The following is a 13,332-nucleotide window of genomic DNA, read 5'->3' on the forward strand; positions in this document are numbered from 1 at the left end:
CCACGGCCTACGAAAATGCCAAAAAAAATCTAATACACGGGCAATGCTGTGTTGGGACAGCTATTTTACTTATATAAAATAGTTAATCATTAATGATATAATATCAGCCAAGGCAAGCAATTTTTTTAATTATATTATAAATGAAAGATAGGTTAGGTTTTATATTTAAGAATAAAATTGTTTAAGTTAACAACTTCAGATACTCAGTATTAACTTAAAATAATAATATGCTAAACAAATCAGTAACCTCAATTTGAAAACAATAAAATATTCAATTAATATGTAACTAGTGTGTGTAATAATAACTAATCAATTATATTAATCTAATTTGATAGGTTTAGCAACAAATTAAGAAGTTCAAAAAATAGATTTGTTCTTGCTAATATTTGCATATTGTTTTGTATACTTTAAAAATATGTATGTTATAATACATTTTTTTACATTATAAATAGTTAATTTACAATTTTGAGATAATAGATAATAATTGCTTTATATTTTAAATCAATTAATTTGTAAAATGTTTGTGTTACAGATCAATAACGCTGAAGATGATGACGAAGAGGATAACGCTGATTAAAACAAATTTTATTTTTAATTGTTTGACTCCTTGTACACATCTTATTAATAATAAAAAAAAGAAAACAATAAAATATTTATTTTGTTATTAATTTTTATGCCACATATCTGCTTGCAATATGTCACTATAAATAAAAACTATATAATAAAATCAATAAGTGATTAAATTTTAGCAAAAAGACCCATACAACATTTAAAAGAGCTATATATCATCTCGGAATATACCCTTTAAAATAATTAAAACTTAATAATAGTTGTAGTATGTTTTGGTTTTCCTGAATTTTAGCTACTTTATATATAAATATACAATATTTCCTATAACTTAATTTTTTTTTTAACGATAGACAAGTATATTAGGTATTTAAGCATAACCTGACACTTAGATGTTGAATTTAATGAGTAGTACTTGGTCATTTTAAATACTTCTTTAATTAATTAAATACTATAGTCTAGTGTAATTTTAAAAGTATTTTTTCGTGTAGATGACATGATATATTTTAGGGTTATTCAAATAGAATATGCACTATTTTCAGTATTATAAAATATTTGAATATTATGTTACATAATATTTTTTAATTTTAATTTTGATATGCGTTTTGAAGAAAAAGCTTACAAACCAAAACCTTAATGTATTTTTCCATTTTATTAATAACAAACATTTAAAGTTTGCTACATAGTGATTTCTTTTTGATAAAACAGTTTAAATAGTATCATATTACTAATATAATATAAATAAGTTAGAAAAGCAATATAAATGTATAAGATATCATTAGCAGTATGGTTGACAGTTCCTCTCAGTTAAAAACCGTATTTCATGCCTATCTATGTAGTGGTTTATCGTTTAATTCTACAATTCATGCTGTAGTGTTTAGACCTATTCAAATGAGGAGGTACACTTAATAAGTGATAGGTATTTTTCTATGCAACAGAACAATTTTCTCTATTGCATATATTTTTTTTATTTTATAATTCAATATAATTATAATATATATTATATAATGTGGGTATGCTTGTCAAAGAATTTTTATAATATTGATTTGAAAATTCTTTTAAAATTTTTTAGGACTCAAGTAAGTAATTCAATTCTTAAATTTTTTTTTTACTAAAAGGTAAATTCATAAGTTTATTTGTAAGTTAGAAATTTAGAATGTTATATTATGAAATCTATTACATAATAGAACATTTTCTTATTTCTAAATCGTGGTAATATTATTTAAATCATAAAAAATTCTCAAATTTTTCCACTGCAAACTTTTTTTTTGAGTATAAAATATAAAAATTATGAATTAATCTAATTTTTGATTTTGAGCAGAAATACGAATTACAAATGCATCAATTTTTCAATGTTGTCAATGCTGGGTAATTTTGTGTTTTTATTTTTATATCTGACAACACTTAGAATGATAAAAATGCTTCGACTTAACGTTTTAAAACTGACTATTTCGTGAGTGATTTCTGTTAAGAATTTGTATCTATGTAGTCGGTATTAAACGGATTAGTGAATTAATTAAAAATTAAAATTCACTATTTTTTTTTTTTCAATAATCAGAAAAAATACAAACTTTTACGCTCAAACAGTAAGTTATGGAGTTTTAGTCAAGATCATAATTTTATTTCTCTGTTGTAATTTAAAAAATGGAATTTTCTATTAGAGGTTTGATCATTTGTGTTATTTACCTATAAACATTTACATTTTTTTCTTATTTTTAGTAAAATCTTAGATTGTAACTTGTAAGTACCTAAATTTGTTTGAAAAAATAATGCAAAATTTCTCATAAAGTCATAATAATAACATTGTTCTTACCGCAATTAAAAATATCGAAAATACAATATCAATTTTTTTTTTTTTACGAGTAAAATTTTGTCAAAATTACTAAAATAAGTAAATTTTATTATGTTATTGTTAAAACATTTTAATTTTAATTACAATTATCAAATAAATGTAAAATCGTATCTACTTTTAGTGAAAAAATCTTTTCTCACCCGAGACAGTTTTCCGTATCTGCCAAACATCTAATGGTCGTAAAATATATTAATATTGTTTTTACATAATGTTGAGATTATACGTTGTATAAAATAGGTTACCTATAGAATATCGTATGGAATAATTGCTTTTCATGTATTACATATGAGTTGTTTGTATAATGTATTTGTATGTATGTAACACGAACATGAAATATAAAAACAGAAACGTTTAAATTTTCAGTGTGCATATTTCGATGGGTATTATACATACATACATTTTATACATAGAAAATTATTACATAATATAAATCTAAAATATATTTTTATACACGTTACACAAGAAAAATATTTTGTTGTACCTACGAGTGTAGGTAATATACCTATGTACGGCATAGTGGGTATCTGTTTGGACTAATTTTTTAATGACTATAAATATTTATAAATATATGGTACTATTTTTTTTATTTTTTTTTTTATTGGGGCATTCCTTTAACGAATTTCCTTGTCCAAATGGACATTGCTCGATGTTCAGTTAAGTCCAGTAGAAAAAAGATGTTTCTTAACGTAACTCCATGTGTTCCACTACAATAGATAATATTATAGGCACACAAAAAAATAAATATACATTTATATAGGTACGAAAAAATTTAACTATGAATTATAATATGATAGTATAATTTTTATTAAAAATAAATATTTTTCATTGTTTTTCATCTATGTACCTACATAACAATGTAGTATACAGTCAGACATTATTGTATTATAAAATATGGAAAGGAGGTTCATCATACACAGCATATTATGAATATCGTGTGCACAGCGAAAATCATAGTATAAATTTTAAATGCGTTGAGCCCGTTGAGGGGTCTTTTATTATTATACCTAATTGCTAGAACATGGTTGACTGATTCGCAATTTTATTATTGCTATGGTTATTGTCAACAGCGAGTATATTAGATTTATGATGGTTCTCATATACATATTATATCCATCCTATGGTATTCATTTATCACTATTTGGGACATCGCAAGTACCTTTCACATATTGTAGTCGACAATCCTATAATTTTGAAATTTTCGAAGTCTTATTTTCAAATAATATTATAATGTAGGTATACGTTTGAGTCGTTTGGACTGTTTGAGGGACTTTCAATAGTGAGAATGAAGTCTGACGCTATAGTACAATATTGTACGTTTCGTCATTTCTATAATATATTAATTTATGTATACATATTATAAAGTATTAAATATGTATAGGCGTGGATTGCAGGCTAGTATGCTGGGATAGTGGGATGCTACAGATGCTATAGTATTTCTTGCCCTATAATATAATTTGCTCCTATTTATATAAATTTATAAGTGTATTTAGATACTAGAATTTTAGGAATTCTATTATTTTTTTTTTTTATAATATTGTACAATTTTAATAGAATGTTTGTTGTAACTTGGTACCTTTTTACGTTTTTTAACGTATTTTCAATACTTTTGCAGCAAAATAAAATATCTTAATATTTTATAAACAATCTATATATTTTAAATTTTCCAAAAAAAAAATGTTGTTATTTGCCCAATAAATTATTTAGCATCCCGGCCTTTTTTTTATCGATCCTCGCCTAAATAAGTAATTCAGTACCTATACTTTGATTATTTTTATTTATATGGTGTTTTTGATTTCATTTACCAGAATCGTACAAAAATAGGTTGGTACTCACGAAAAAAACTAGCAAAAAGAGCTTACAAATTATAACATATTATTATCACAATTTTCTATTTGGCTTCAAAATTTAAAACATATGAGTTTTATGTTTTTTTATTAACTTAAATTTTGTTTTTATTTTTGTTGTTAAATTTAATTTTATATACCTAACCCCTAGAAACTTAAAAACTTTTTTTTATATGTTTAATGCATAAACTTATACTTGATATAATATTATAAAATTACTCATATTATGTTATAATCACGGATATAATATGCAATATATAATTTTAAGGGCATGGTTATAAGTCTCCCCCCATTTTATGTTTATCTAATACATTATATATCCCATAATATAATAATAATAATTACGCCACTGAAATTGGGTAAACTGTACCTATTTTGCTTAAATCGGTCAAAATGTTAAAAATCTTATCAATATAACTGAGTAATAAAAAAAAGTGCAGGCATTTTCATGATTTTTTCCCGCTTACCCATTTACTGATATGTAATAATATTAAATTATGTATTAATTCTGTGGATACATGTTATATTATAGAATCATGTTACCTACTTCGTCGTCTATTGTCAATGGTGTAATATTATGAACTATTTATGGTACCTACCTATACATAATATATATATATATATATATATATATATATATATATATATATATATATATATATATATATATATTAAATTGCAATATAGCCATGGCTATATCAATTGTACATAGACATAATATGGTCATTTTGTAAATGTTTGTAGGTATCTTTGTTACTTGGTTGACGTGTTTGAAATACTTTTGATTAGCTCGAAATTGTTGTTGTAATTTTTTGAGGAAAACAGATGTGTTAATGTGCGTCGTTTCAGGAATTAATATAGAGTTTAAATAATTTACATATGCCAATAGAGCTCTCCGCTTTATTATGAAATGTTAACTTAGATACACATTCAAAAATGAAAAAAATTATTATTATTTAAATTTTAAACAAAATAATGAATTTTTTATAATTAACAATTTTTCTGCAACCTTTAGTATTTATTACATATATGAATAAAAATAAGTGAATAGACACAAACTTTTAATGTCATTGACATATAAACATCAACATTATCCAATTAAAAATACAAATCTATAAAAAAACGTAAAGTATGAACTACCCCTTCCCTTAGTTCTTCTTTACATAGTATTTTGGTTCTATAATAGTTCTGAAAAACTTAGACAATAATATTACAATCGAATAAGTTTTATGATGGTCAAGATTGAAGGTAATTCACAAGGTAATCATTGCTTACAAATGGAAAAAATGTGTAAGTCTGAGAGGGAGTTGCAAAACATATTTTTTCAGTTCTTACATTGGTTGTTTTTAATTTTCATTAATCGGTATCTACATATTTGTTACATTAAAAAATTGTTTTGAGATAAAAATTGGTGATACACTTTTTATTTATATTTGTGAACGATAAGCGATAGGTATGTTTTACTTCAAATAATAACACGCAGATATAATTTTAACATAAAATATTATAGGCAATAAAACGAAAGTAAATGAAACACTGAAAAAAATGTTTTTAAATTGTAAATTCAAGTTTACTTTTCAATTTATCAGAACAAAATACTCGTAGGTATAGTAGCCATTAGCCAGTAGGGTAGGTACTAATGAACGGTGGTATTAGATGGAAAATAATCGCATTGATTATCAAATAATAATAATTTTTCTTTCTAGTTTAGATATAATTTAACAGTAATACATTTATATTTTGATACTTAACATAAATTATGTTTTTATTTTAGAGGAAATGGGGTCGGTATTCATGTTTATACTTTGTACTGTATGCTCTGTAAATAATGTGAAGTTTGAGCACACCCTTGGACGGTACTGAACTGGGAAATTGGAACTGAAAAAAAAATCGTTTTAGCCGATGCCAGCATACGCTTAAATTTTTTTAGTAAACGAGCAGCGGACCGGCTTCACCTGGCCGTTTATTGCAAAAAACAATAGCACGCATTTATATTTGTAAGTATCGCGCGATTACAAGACAAGGACCTACGTCAACGCGGACGTCAGCTGCACCGTCGACTCGGTCGAGCCACACGGGAACAAAGGGTAACGTCATCCGCGATGTCGCCACTGCTGCGCAGTAAGCAATGCCCAATGCCCATTGCCTAGTGGGTCTTATTGTACTCATATTATTATCGTCGCAGTTTCCGCGGCGATCAGCTGGGGCTGTTCACTCAGGTCAGGCAACCACGACGCCCGAACTTCCAACAGGGTTCGGTCGAAAGGGCCACAACCGTGCACCGATTTGGACTGCGGCTGGCGTCCACCCGTTTGTCGTCCATCAGTCGACCGACGTCCATCCACTTGGCCGCGATGGCCGTTCGCAGCCTTCCACCGCGGCGGCCCGTACGGTTGGTACGGCCGTCGGTCAGCTGACGCCCGCACCCCGCACGACCATGCCCAACGAAAACAACAAACCCCGTACCCCGCTACTCTGTGGCTACGACGTATATTGTCATTGTTATTTGTTACTTCTGTTACTGTGAGCCCGTCTATTGCGTTCAAACTGCTGCTCAGTCAGTCGATACAGACCGTTTCCGTTCATCAGGTCGTCTATCGTCGGCCTTTGTGTTGTTAAACTTCGCGATACACAATGAAGTTCCAGTACAAAGAAGACAACGTTTTCGAGAAAAGGAAGACTGAAGGCGAGAAAATCCGGAAGAAGTATCCCGACAGGGTTCCGGTGAGACAGAGTCCGACGATGACGGCAGTTCGGAATTCATGAAATGTCCCAAACATTTTTGCCCTTTTCATTTTCTTACTTTCCCCGTAGTATTGTTGGCCATTGTCCACGACGTAATTCGTTTATTTTTATCGAGGCAAAGGTCAATGTCGGGTTTCTCCTCTTTGATTATTGCTCTACCGCCGTCATTGTTGTTTACTTGTTTGTTGTTGTTGTCTTGTTTGTATTACGTTTTTATTTAATTTTAAAGGTGATCGTTGAGAAGGCCCCTAAATCGCGTATCGGCGAGCTTGATAAGAAAAAGTACCTGGTACCCTCTGACCTGACGGTCGGCCAGTTTTACTTCCTTATCAGAAAGCGCGTTCACTTGCGTCCCGAAGACGCCCTGTTCTTTTTCGTCAACAACGTCATTCCACCAACCAGTGCCACAATGGGATCATTATACAATGTGAGTGTTTCCAAGGTCAATGCTTAAATGCCTTTTATTAATTTGAACCATTTTTTTGTTTTTGTTTTTTAGGACCACCGTGAAGAAGATTACTTCTTGTACATTGCATATAGCGATGAAAATGTATATGGACGAGTGTAATTCACTTTGGAAATATCGGTTGGTTGTTTTTTTCATTGTTCATTTCAAAATGCACTCTTTGAATATTTAATGACCAAAAAAAAGAAATAAAATGTATTAAAAATTGGTTATATATTATACCAAAAACAAAAAAAAAAAATAATAATACTATTATTATGTTTATGATATAAGTTTCTCATATATAGCGGTATAAAAGTTATTTTATATTGCTATAAAAAGTATGACATGTTTATGTATTGTTAGATACTATGTAAATTATCATTTTGCTAAAATATTAACCTTTGTTTGATTTCTTATTATTTTTATTAAGCTTATTATGACTTGTTTTTAAGATATTTATAGCTAAATGTTTCGGTGTGCTAATAAATTCTGTGTGTAAAAATATTTAAAATTATTTTGCCATTTCAGAAACCATTAGCATTACAAAAATGGCCACTCATCTTGTATATATTTATAATTATTTAAAATAAATTCTTTATTATATATTAGTAATATTAATTGTGTATTGTTTATTAAACCACTCATATAGAGATAGTTTAAAAATCAAACTTAATAAAATAATAAAAATATTAATTTTTTATGACTAATTCTTTTATTGTATATTTCATTAATTTTTAAGATTATTAGTTATTATTTATCTTAAAATGACAATAGTTAATAGCAGTAAATTAAATTATAGAAAATATATTTTATTTATAAAAGTGAAAATGGAAATCTTTCTCACACTTGTTCTCTTAAACGTTAAACTACTCATCTGATTCTTTTATTTTTTTTTTTTAATGGAGTACATTGCCAAGTAAGTTTTAAGTCTATTCCTAACTGTAAATTTGATGAAAAATCGAGTTGTTATTATTTTAAATAATTAGCAAATATACATAGATATTATTTTATCCATTAATCTTTGAAATTAGTATTATAGTGAATAATTTTTATTTAGGTTAATAGTAAAATACCCAATGTATTTTGATATTTCTTTACAAGCTTTATGAGTTATTGATTTTTGATCCAAAATGGAAAGGAAATCAAATTTTGGTTCAACAAAGAAAAAAAAAATTTGTAAATTAAAATGCTTCTGTTAAATGGTCAAAACAAAACAATGCTGGGCAATTATGTTAAGTTTTTATGTCAAATTTATCAACTATATTGTATTGTCACACACCAAATCAGATAATTACAAATATTATTTATTTACATGTGATACACCTAATGTTAGCATTAGGCGTTAAAATTAATACAAATGCATTTTGTACAGTGCACGGGTATAGCTAAAGTAATCTTTATTTAAATAATCATAAAAGTTGATTAATTTAAACAAGTTCATTAATCTATTTTTCTTTCTATGTCCATCAAATATGAAACAATTAGTTTTTTATGTCTAGTTATTATGATTTTCTTGATTAAACTCCAACTACTGCATTTAAGTCTTGAACATAATATAATTGATCAATTACAATGTTGGATTTAAATTTAAATTTTATTAATTGACATAATATAGACTGAAATTGGAGAGCTGTTTTCCTGGTTAATTTAATTTTTGTTTTTTTTTTGTTATAAAATATTTTTATTATACAATCTATAAAACAGTTAACAATAAGCATAAGTTATGTAATTTTTTTTTTTTTTTTTAGTTTATTTTATGACACAAAATAATTAAAGGTATGAGTGTGTTCCAAAAAAAAAAATTTACATTTTAAATTGAAACATATCAAGGTCAAATCTCATAGTGATGCAAGATAAAATATTATTTTTAAAGATTTCATTGTTTTTTAAATGTAATCATTGTTACGATAAAAATCATAATTAATAGTGTTTATGTAATTAAGTGAATGTATTTGATACGTATGTCAGTGTGTCACCAAAGACGGCTACAAGGTTAAAGGGCTTGGTGGACAAATCCATTCAATATGGTATATTGTGTTGGTAAAAATTATAAATGAAAATATTCACACAAAATATTTTTATGTTATTGATTTGACAATTAATCTTGTCCACTCACCTGTCAGTGACTGACATTTAAATGCGTAAAACGTAATGCACAATGCACTATAATGTATAATAAATAATAATATACAGTAATGTATTTGTGTGTGATGTGTGAATGTACGATTAATTTTTATTGTTCAATAGTGGTTTGTACAAAAAAAGGGAAATTTAAAACCGTCATAATAGTTACGTATTTCGCGGGTTTTTCTTCCATGACGTTTTGGTCTCATCCATGTTCACGTTATCATTATTGGTTAATGTTTTCGGTTTTGTTGACTGACGATCACACACTGGTGATCGTGTGTGGATCTTTTTATTACTTATTCTTCGTCACTGACACTAAAAAGGTAAGTTATATTATTTTTCATCCGATTCGATCTTAATAATTTTAAACGCTTATCTTTTGTTGTCGTGCATTTTGAATTCCTTATTTTACGTAGTTTTTCTAATTGCTTTCAGGACCAACCATGGGTCAAAGTGTAGTATTTAGGAGGCGGCTTTCGTACAACACCAAAAGTAATAGGAGGCGTATGTGAGTATTATGTCAATCGGTTCGAGAATTATTTATTTTACTATTTTTTTTTGTTTATTTTTATATCGTAGCATTATATTTAATATCTTGTGTGTTTCAGGGTACGCACTCCTGGTGGACGTTTAGTCTATCAATACTTAAAAAAGCCAAAGCGTGTACCCAAGTGCGGTAACTGTAAAATCAAGTTACATGGTATCAAGCCGGCTAGAGCCATTGAGAAGAGTCGTATGTGCAAACGCAAGAAGACAGTTAAACGAGCATACGGTGGAGTTTTATGTCATAGTTGTGTCCGTGAAAAGTATGTAAAATGCTGATTATTTCTTAAACATTATTATTTTGGTTTGATACTAATTTTGGTTTTAATTTGTAACAGTAGATATTTTTGCATTAGATACCATGTTATGTTATAGATTGAAAAATAGGTTAGGTATAATTGTTATGATTTTAATTTATACACCAGTATTCAACATAAAATCAATATTCTTATACAAAAAAAAAAAAAAATTATACTATGTATTATTATGGTATATATATATGTGTACGTTTTGTCATCAATTATAAGCATTTAATATGTACCTTACCCTGTTAAAATAATTTAGTATAACATTATTAAGGTTTTGGTTTAATCCAAAAATTGTGAAAAGTCTATCTCAAGTGCACTTGATGACAAATTCAAATCTGTTTAGAATTTTTTTCGTTTCATTATGTCATTTGGCACGTTGGAAATAGAATTTCTATAATTTTATGTTGTGTGGATGTTGAATGAAGAAGGAAAAATCACCACTTCTAATCCCCTTAAACATTATTCAGTATGTTATTTATACATTTTTTTTCTATCCACTGTTTAATGTATTAAATTATAATTAATTCAAAAAAGATACCTTATTTTAATATTGAATGTCAAAGTATTTATCCAAAATTTATTAATCGTTGAACTAAAATTAATCCATCTTAATAATTCTTAGTTTTATAATTGTCTATAGAGTAACAATGATTTTTTATCAAAAATATGCCTACTGTAGCTTGTTAATATGTTATGAATTTCTATTTTTTTTTTTGAAGTTGAATGTTATTAATGTCACAGTTAATATATTTTATTTTTTAATAAATGTGTGAATTATATAGTTCTTAGAAATATAATAATATTGGTTTAATTTATATTAGTATGAAGTCAGCGTAATATTTGTTTTTCTTACTTATCTATGTGCTATGAAGATACAATTTAATCATATAAAATTGTTTTTTTATGGTTGTAATTTGTCTATGTTGCACATGTATCAGAGAGAAAACATACAGTGTTTGTACTGACATCTCGTAAGGGAGTAAAGAAGGTTGCATCATGATAGCATTAGTGATTTAATCGATACAAACTCCCTAAAGTAATTACAGCATTGAACACTCTTAGAACTAATGAGTTTTAATCTAAGGCTACATGTTGCTGTACATTTAGTTGATATAATATTTATCAAATTGTAATGGTTTATAGTAAAATGTAATTTTTATTTTATTTTATTAGTTAAACTATATTTTATAAATGAGTTTTGTGTCTACGATTAGAAGTTAAAAAGCATAATATTGTCATTAAGAATTTGTTTGATAGTTTTTATAGTACTATACATCTCACAATTTTTTTTATTGAAATAGCATTTTTTGGCCACTGAATTTTAGTTTTTAATTGTATTTAAAACATTCATTTTAAAAAGCATGCATTAACATTAATTTTTTGTTGGCATTGTATTTAATTCCTAATTATATATTAATGTTATTACTTGTGGTACACTTTACGTTAAATACATAAGCTTTTTAATTTTTTTGTGGAATTTATCTGAGGGTATGACTTTATTTAAGGATAATTTAAATAGTACTATTTATATTTTCTCTAATTTTAATTTTCACAAAACAAAGGACTGCTTTTTAGTGTTTTCTACATTTATAATTATCTTTTAGGGATTAGTTTAATTAGTTTAATTTTTTTCCCACTTTGCTTGTAGACAAAAGATTTATATTTTATTTGGTTGAAATAGTTTGAAAAATTTATTACCTTAATATTATGTAAGAATGATATTTTTTTCTATCTATATTTTATAGTTCTTGTATTCATTTTTCTAAGGTTAAGAGTTAAGAAATTAAAAATGAAACTAATTGGTAAATTTATTTGTTTGTTTTGTTTAAGATATCTTTTAAGTTAAAGAATTTATATAGTTATTTCAATATGTTATGCTAATGAGTATTCATTTTTATTTTAGTCAGCATTTAATATTAAGCTAAAAAAACATGCTGCGTCATGGACGGTTTACATTCTTAAACAATTATTTTGCTAGAAAGTTGCAATAAGTTTTGTTTCAATAATTCATGCATATGCATATTTATATTATAATAATGATTTAATGGTATTTTTAATGTATAATTATTTACTTTTTAGGATCCTCAGAGCGTTTTTGGTTGAAGAACAGAAAATTGTCGTTAAAGTTTTACGATCACAGAAGAGCTCAACCAAGAACAAGTTGAAAACCTCCAAATGAGTAGTTTTACTTAACCAATTTTCAAAATAAATGTTTAAATTTATTATCAGACTTATATTTTAATTTTTCTCTATCTATCTAATAGTTTTTCCCATGTTCTATGATGTATATGATTTGAGTATAAACTATACAGACATTTAAAAATTATAAATTGAGACTTAGCTCTGCTGATGGTAGGTATTAAGTAGGTTTATTTAATGTTTGTGTTTAATTTTATAATTCATTATATAAGAAAAAAGTGATTCCAAGTAGAGATGGTCTTTTAAGCACAGACTAAATTACAAAAATATATTTAATTTTTTATTTACATTTTTATCAGTATTAATGTATGATATAAAATTTATGTTAAAATCTTATTCATTTGCAATAATATTATGTTAATGCATACATTAAAAAAACTTTAAAATGACTATCAACATTTTAAAAAGCTAAAATATTTTATAAATTATTATATCACGTTTAGAAAATGTTGATATTAAATATTTGACAAAAAAGATTCATTAATAGTTTGGCATAAATTTACAATAAAAATTGTATTTTAGTAAGTCCTTTAAGATAGATACAAATATAAACAGACCAAATTAATTTGTTAATTCATGATCATATTTGTATCTATGACTGACAACCAATCTAAAATTCTTAGTGAAGTCTGTTGAATTGAAAATACATTAATTTTATATCTACTTATTTACAAGTATAAACAATATACTTTCTGTGAC

General features: G+C 26.3%; 4 protein-coding genes across 4 annotated transcripts in view; all 4 read left to right on the forward strand.

The window, feature by feature from the left end:
- Window positions 1-648, forward strand: part of LOC112597401 (60S ribosomal protein L22-like) — a 3,065-nt gene extending 2,417 nt beyond the window's left edge. Inside the window, exon 6 of the mRNA XM_025343446.1 lies at window positions 533-648. Coding sequence (XP_025199231.1) covers window positions 533-577 — 45 coding nt within the window. The 3' untranslated portion in view covers window positions 578-648. The remainder of the gene's footprint in view (window positions 1-532) is intronic.
- Window positions 649-6,350: 5,702 nt separating this feature from the next.
- LOC112597340 lies at window positions 6,351-6,901 on the forward strand. Its single transcript, XM_025343348.1, has 2 exons — window positions 6,351-6,384; window positions 6,449-6,901. The coding sequence occupies exons 1-2, from the start codon at window positions 6,366-6,368 to the stop codon at window positions 6,880-6,882; spliced, it is 453 nt and encodes a 150-aa protein (XP_025199133.1). The 5' UTR covers window positions 6,351-6,365; the 3' UTR covers window positions 6,883-6,901.
- On the forward strand, window positions 6,889-7,826 carry LOC112597342 (gamma-aminobutyric acid receptor-associated protein). Its single transcript, XM_025343349.1, has 3 exons — window positions 6,889-6,987; window positions 7,238-7,435; window positions 7,508-7,826. The coding sequence occupies exons 1-3, from the start codon at window positions 6,898-6,900 to the stop codon at window positions 7,574-7,576; spliced, it is 357 nt and encodes a 118-aa protein (XP_025199134.1). The 5' UTR covers window positions 6,889-6,897; the 3' UTR covers window positions 7,577-7,826.
- A 1,971-nt stretch (window positions 7,827-9,797) lies between these two features.
- Window positions 9,798-12,664, forward strand: LOC112597328 (60S ribosomal protein L34). Its single transcript, XM_025343325.1, has 4 exons — window positions 9,798-9,906; window positions 10,019-10,091; window positions 10,192-10,389; window positions 12,514-12,664. Exons 2-4 carry the CDS (start codon window positions 10,027-10,029, stop codon window positions 12,611-12,613), a joined length of 363 nt encoding a protein of 120 aa, XP_025199110.1. The 5' UTR covers window positions 9,798-9,906; window positions 10,019-10,026; the 3' UTR covers window positions 12,614-12,664.
- The last annotated feature ends 668 nt before the right edge of the window (window positions 12,665-13,332 follow it).

Source organism: Melanaphis sacchari, unplaced genomic scaffold (assembly GCF_002803265.2).
Source record: "Melanaphis sacchari strain LSU unplaced genomic scaffold, SCAv2.0 Contig40_pilon_pilon, whole genome shotgun sequence".
Lineage (NCBI taxonomy): Eukaryota > Metazoa > Arthropoda > Insecta > Hemiptera > Aphididae > Melanaphis > Melanaphis sacchari.